Raw genomic sequence first — 6973 nt, forward strand, 5'->3', positions numbered from 1 at the left:
AAATCCTTATTTTTGGTGTTGTTTTTAACTTTTTGACTTTACGCGCTGATGGAAACTGGCCCTATCCGCCCCCTCCCTGTAAACACTGATGTAAATGTGTTCCATAGATTATGATGCCTTCACTGACAAGGAAATAATCGGATTACTCTGTAGGAAGAGCCTGTGTGACCCAGCAGCAAAATTTCCTAAAGTCTGCAAACAGTGCGGATTATCTTAATTGAATTAATTCTCAATACACAGATCGGTGGCCGTTCACGCCGCTAGCTGATCTCAGAGCAGCAGCTCCGCAGTGACGTCAGCGGGCTATAAAACCGGCCCTGCTCTCAACTGGTCCCATTAAAACCACCAGTCCCCGAGACGAGCTCGCGGAGTCGCTGCACGCAGGAGAAGAAAAGTCGCCTCCAGAGTCACCATGACGCACTTTTAGGAGAACTTTTGTTTTCTCTCCCACGGAAATCTTTCAGTCCGGGACGTTTTATTTCACCGAGCAATTTTGACTCTCCAGAGTTCCCGTTTTAACGAGCAGCCGCGCACCGGTGTGATGCCCGCCGGGATGTTCAGCATAGACAGCATCCTGTCCGGCCGGCCAAGCTGCAAGGAGCCGCTGCTGCTGCACCGGAGCGGCCCGGTGGTGCTCTCCGCCGGCCTCACGGACTCTATCTACACCGACTACAACGGACTGTACTCGGCCACTTGCGGACCTTCTCCATCCGGGATTCAGTCTGTGAACGGGACCAGGATAGGATATAACGGCTACTACTACGGACAGCTGCACGTTCAGGGCGCCGGAGGAGGTCCGCCGTGTTGCAGCTCGGTGCCCGGCCTCACCCCGCAGCAGTGCCCCTGCATCCCGGCAGGTAGGACCACTACCAAACTCCCGTTCTCTTGGCCGTGTTAGCAACTTAAATTTAGGAGTCAGTCAATAAATCAAATCTGACTTAATTTTGTTTTTATATGATTCAAATGCAACATTGACCGTTGTTCTACTACTTTTCTGAGTAACATTGACGAAAATTTTTGCGAAATTATAAGCGCTTTATTCGTCGCACCATGCCTCTTTTTGATCCCAAAATCGGAAGATAATACTTAATTTAAAGAACTAACTCTTACTTAAGTTCGTCTGTATCATGCTTGATGTTTTGTTGCCTTTAAATATGTGTTTCCAAAGCAACTATCCTTGCGCAAAGATAAAATATTCTTTTTAATCTCGAGCGTAAAACAACCTATTTGCGCGTTATTTTATGCACGAACTAAAATCTGCAAATTTACGCAGACAAACCTTTCCCAAACACTCAAAAATACTCACATCTGATGTCAGATCCATGTGTGATGTCTTGTTCGTGTGATGACTGACCCCGGTGCTGTTGCAGGTCTAGTGTCCAGGATAAAAGCCGTTGAGCCGTTTTGTTGCTTTACGCATGAACTTAATATGTTTGTACAAACAAAAGTAAAGACTGTTTGAGTTTATTTTTTATGCATGGATTAAAACATTCACGTGCATCAAAAGATACCCCAGCCTTTCATATTTCCGCAGTTTTACGCCTCAGCTGTAATCTGCATTTACACAACCGAGGCCAGAGTTTCCAATTAGCCTCAGTACTCATTAGCACTGTTATGTGTGTGTACGCTCTGTGGCAGTTTGATTGTTCCAACTGTTTTGTTTCTCCGTTCCTCCTTCGCCGTGGCAGGCTACGACAGCCCGGGCTCGGTGCTGATCTCTCCGGTCCCGCACCAGATGATGTCCTACATGAACATGGGCAGCCTGTCGCGGACCGAGCTGCAGCTCCTCAACCAGCTGCACTGCCGCAGGAAGCGGAGGCACCGCACCATCTTCACCGACGAGCAGCTGGAGGCTCTGGAGGGCCTCTTCCAGGAGACCAAGTACCCGGACGTCGGTACCCGGGAGCAGCTGGCCCGCAAGGTCCACCTACGGGAGGAGAAGGTCGAGGTCAGTGCAGCTTTTTTGAAACCATTCAAAACAGGCAGGACAACATTTTACAGTTTAGTTTAGTTGATTGTAATTGCAGGTTTAGTACAGTAATAAAGCCATTATACACCTTTTTATATACCGTATACTTTTTATACATTATCATAATGCGATGGCACAAGGACATCTGGTTTTGTTGTTGTTGTTGTTATTATTATTATTATTATTATTATTATTATTATCATCCATACATTTTCGAGTATTACCCATTGAGTTTTGTAGTCGTAGCTTTTTATTAATTTATTTTATTTGTGTATTCGTGTAAAATATATGTGGGGGCATTTGTCGATGTGAATGAAAAAGTAAGTCATTTTCTATAGAAAAACACCCTGGACATGACTCAACTAAATAATAATAATAATAACAATAATAATAATGAAGTAACTAAATTCAGCTCAATGTTGGGGGTTGCCGTGACGTTTGGCATTATTTTAGCGCCAGGGTTTTAAATTAAAGCCCAACCAACGAGGCTTTTTGCAGATAGATAATTTTTTTTAAATATTATTATTTAAAATAAAACAAAAATAAATTAACTCTAAAATAAGACAATGACGCACTGTAAAACGCTTTGGCTCAAATGTGAGATTTTGGCCCCAATAAATCAAATGTGGGAGAAAGCGAATTAAATGATCACACACATGAACACACCGGTCCTCACAGTTTTTCCACTGCTGTAGCAGTCAGAATCACTTACACACAATTAAAGAAAACATTATAATCAACGTATCATTGTACTGATGTGTGTTTGCAATATGTTCATGATACCTGAGTTGTTCCGACTTTAAAGGCACGTTTTAGGGATACAAAATAAACCCATAGAGCTTATAAATAATGTGTGTGAAAAATGTCAGAGCGCTGTTCAGTGGCAGAGGATTCATTCCAGACCTGATGCGACAAACATGTTCCTGTATTAACTGAGGCGAGCGAGGCCGCTGACAGATGAAGTGTCAGGATGTGTTCGGTCCTACCGGGAACACTGTGGTTAAACAGGGAAAGAAAGGAAAAGGAAAGAACCCCTTAGCCATAGACATTAAAACTGTGCTTCTTTATCATGTAGGTTTGGTTCAAAAACAGACGCGCGAAGTGGAGGAGGCAGAAAAGGTCTTCATCAGAGGAATCAGAGAACTCTCAGAAATGGAACAAATCCACCAAAACGTCCGCGGAGAAAACCGAGGAGAGTAAAAGCGAGGTGGACTCGGACAGCTGATAGTAAAAAAAGCCACCTGACACGGCCACGTACGTGTGTGCACACATAGTGGAAAGTGATGTGGACTCGACGACATGCTGGTGGTGTGATGAAAACGTGTTGCCATGTTGCACAGTTGTACATATTTTATTATTGATTCTGTGTCCGCTATTTATATTTAATTTAAGTTTTTGTATTGTTACGCACGCCGGGGGACGTGACGGCCGGCCGGTGCATTGACTGACATGTCTGAATATATCATAATGTTATATGTGGCATTTTTATGGATATTAAATGTTGTAAATCTGGTATTTCTTTCCGTTGTAACATGATTGAGTGCGCTCAGCCCGCAGCAGGGGAACGTGTGGAGGCAGAGCGCAGTTCAGCACAGAAGAATATGCCCAATTTATGGTATTTTATTTTGCGAAAATAAGACTTCAAAGGACAACGAGTATACATTAAAATACAAATGAAACATTAAAAACACGCTGTCTGGTTTTTTTCTTCAAGGAGGAATTATTTGAATATTTTTTATTAAACAGTAATTTCGAAATTAGAGAAAATTTTGTTTTGCTCCCTGTTTGCTCCCCAGAAATGTTTTAAAAATAGCAATTAACTGATTGATCATGGCCACATTTGAACAATTAATTGATTTGTAATAGGTATCTATTATATCTGTCTTATTTACTGCTTTACTAATGTACCACAATAATGTTGTTGAGTTCAAATATCTTCATTTGGGGGCCTTCCGATGGGCTGATTGAACTATGAAATGTATGAATCAAAGTGAAAACAACAGGGGCGACTAAAGTCTTTCAGAACTGCATACCGCCTGATTTCAACCTGATGGTATGACCTCTGCCTGTCAGCACATGTGATTGGTTGAACACAGTGTTCACTCAGTGAGTGGAGTGTGTGTGGCCGAGCAAAAAGTGCAAAATGACAGATATGGACACGGTTAGTGTTTAAAACAAATGCATGTTTCACGTGATATCACAACTGCCCCTCCTGAGTTAGTAAAGGCCATGAACTAGGGCTGCACGATATGGTAAAATCACCATTGCGATTATTTTTGGCAGATATTGTGATATGGTTCACCATTAGTGGGAGTGATCATTTTTGCATCACAAATTTAATATTCATTGAACAAATTATTAAATAAATAATGATCATGTGGAATTTTGGGGGGTCTGTATCAAAAAACATGTTTTACATCTGGAGAAAAAGATTTGTAGAACACAGTACATCATTATACTGCTGTTTGTCACATTGGACTCAAAAAATCGTGTGGATTTGCATATTAGACATGGCCATATTGTGATAATATTGCGATTAATTGTGCAGCCCTACCATCAACAACAAGAAAGGATGAAATATGCATGTTAATATAGTATTCCAAATAAAGAGCTGTATAGCGTCAGTCAGAGCTCTGAGCTGCTAAACAAATATACATATTAACTCCTGCAGCCTTCATTGTGGAAGTGCATTTGTCTAGAAAATTAAAACTGAAGACACATTGCTGTTTTTCAGTTGTTTAGGATATTTTTGTGTGTAGTAATAAAACCTTAAACATACACTCAGTATTTACTTTATTAGGTATGATCTACTGTAGTCCAATACAACTGCTCTTTGGCTCTGATTGGTTATTTTCACTCAGGCGATCATTCTTGCAAATGCCATTAGAGGCACTAGGAGGAGCCAGAGGAACCTGTTTTTTTTCACAGATTATCTGTCTCATGTACTGCTGTCAGGATACAGTGTAAGTTTAATTTAATGATTATGGAAGAGGAAAAGTAATTAAGCACATCAAACGTTTAAATCCAGACATCAGACTTCTCACAGGCAGAAATGATCTATAGCTTGTCATCTCATCTCCATTCAGGATTAAAACACTCCTCAGTTAAGTTGATCAGATTCCTCTTCATTTTTTCAATATGGCTGACAGACTCACAGCATGTCCTCATCTTACATTAGAAAAATGTAAAACTGACACTTGCACTTACAGTTTTCTGTGATAGGGGCATTGCATATAACACTTTCAGTGTGATCCAGTGCCTCCAGTACAGCTGCACTCATGTACAGTGGGTGCCTAAGAGAACTAAAAATATCTGTAAATTAAAGAAAAAAAGCTTGAAAACAGGTTTTTGGTATTTTCCTAAAAATAATTTAATGAACTACTGTGTATACAGTCCCATCTGTGTACTTTTATTTTCTTTCATTTACTTTCTCTCTTAGTTTGTTCTTTTGGTCTCCTTCTATATTAGTTTTGATAGGTGCTAGATAAATATATTTTACTTTTAATATTATATATTTATAAATGATAACAGAGATATTTGTAGAATGTTCCATTTGCTGTTGGAATGTTATCACAGCTACTGAGCTGTCAGGTGATAAGAACAGGAAAAGAGAAGTTGTGGTTTGATATCTGTATATTGCTTATCATTTTCCTCAGTTTTGTGTATTAGCATGCTAGCAGTGCCTGAAATGGGCCAGTGCAACTTTGTTAAGTTTGTTACATGTACATGTTTTAATCAGTTGTTAACTTATTTTAAGAAGTTGGTCAAACTGAAATCAAAGAAAACTAATTTATGGATTTGTAATAAACATTTCTAAGTTAACTGAACAACAGACAGTATTAAGTTTGTGCAACTTGTATATTTACAACTTACTGTACCTGGTACCACTGGCGGTCGGACTTTCAAATCATCTGAGCTGTGGAATACCACTTACAGCTGCTTGTGGCTTCATTGTATTTTCTTTGTTTTGTATGAAATACATAATGTTTAAAGTGAAATCAAAAAACATGTCCAGTCAGTAAAGCTTTTATCATTACCAACTCTGCTTTTAGGATTTAAAAATTATTTCAGGGAGAAAATTAACATTTCAGTGAAGTGCAGTGCATTACTTTGAAATCATATAATTACAATATTCATGTTCAGATATGGAAACATAAAAAAAAACAAGTCACAACAAATTTTAGCATGACAAGTGTAATTGCAGCCTTGGCTGTCTTCATAAATGCGCTTTTTGCCTGTTTCAGACAGTCTGTGTTGTATATTTGGTTGCACTTATGTTTGCACCAGTGAAGTCAGAGTAATACAAGAGAGATAATTGCTCATTCTTCTGGCTCGCAGCATCAGAAAATGTCCAATACAACCTCCAGCAGCCTAAAGGAAAACTGGAGTCAGACAAACAGGCAGTCAAGATGAATTCATAACACTATGCATAATACATACACCAAATTACACTTCTCCTTTCATAAATAGGAATACAAAATAAATAAGACTCTTTAGTGCTGCTGTATGTGTGGCTGTGTGTAGCACTGGAGGGCATCATAGTGGTTGATAATGAGTTATGCTAAAACAGTGCTGTTTGTTTTAGTGGGGGACGTTCTTCCCCTGCCTCCTGTTGTTCATCTGCTAAAGCAAACACATTTAAAAAGCCCCTCAATAGCAACTGACATTAAACTGGAAATAAAACCACTTGATCTAAGGGGAAATAATCTGCTAAAGACACGATTTCTCCAAGTTTGAATTCTGTTATTGTCTATGAATTAAAGGATCCAAATGAAGTGGCTCACTACAATGAACACCAGAGTCGGCGCCAGAGCAGATCTACTGGAGGGGCATTGGGTCATCGGCGGGGGGGCACTGCCGTTTGAGAAATATTTTAATGCAGTGGCGACATCATAGTCCAACACAGCAGAAATGCTATCAAAAACGAAACACGTTTTTCTTTATTATTATTAATTATTATTAGCGAATTTCGTTTTTTTATGTTGTTGTTGTTAATTTCCATAT

At 39.6% G+C, this 6973-nt stretch overlaps 1 protein-coding gene across 1 annotated transcript; it reads left to right on the forward strand.

Moving 5' to 3' along the window:
- Positions 1–396: 396 nt before the first annotated feature.
- gsc (goosecoid) lies at positions 397–3525 on the forward strand. Its single transcript, XM_035674504.1, has 3 exons — positions 397–857; positions 1689–1948; positions 3045–3525. Exons 1-3 carry the CDS (start codon positions 542–544, stop codon positions 3192–3194), a joined length of 726 nt encoding a protein of 241 aa, XP_035530397.1. The 5' UTR covers positions 397–541; the 3' UTR covers positions 3195–3525.
- Positions 3526–6973: the final 3448 nt, after the last annotated feature.

Source organism: Morone saxatilis, unplaced genomic scaffold (genome assembly GCF_004916995.1).
Source record: "Morone saxatilis isolate NCDOM2014 unplaced genomic scaffold, NCSU_SB_2.0 Contig3, whole genome shotgun sequence".
Classification (NCBI taxonomy): domain Eukaryota; kingdom Metazoa; phylum Chordata; class Actinopteri; family Moronidae; genus Morone; species Morone saxatilis.

Bases quoted from the DNA above. Each gene is read 5' to 3' on its own strand.
- gsc (XM_035674504.1), top strand. From the start codon at position 542: ATGCCCGCCGGGATGTTCAGCATAGACAGCATCCTGTCCGGCCGGCCA. The intron at 858-1,688 runs GTAGGACCACTA...TCGCCGTGGCAG, and splicing joins GTGCCCCTGCATCCCGGCAG to GCTACGACAGCCCGGGCTCG. The intron at 1,949-3,044 runs GTCAGTGCAGCT...TTTATCATGTAG, and splicing joins TACGGGAGGAGAAGGTCGAG to GTTTGGTTCAAAAACAGACG.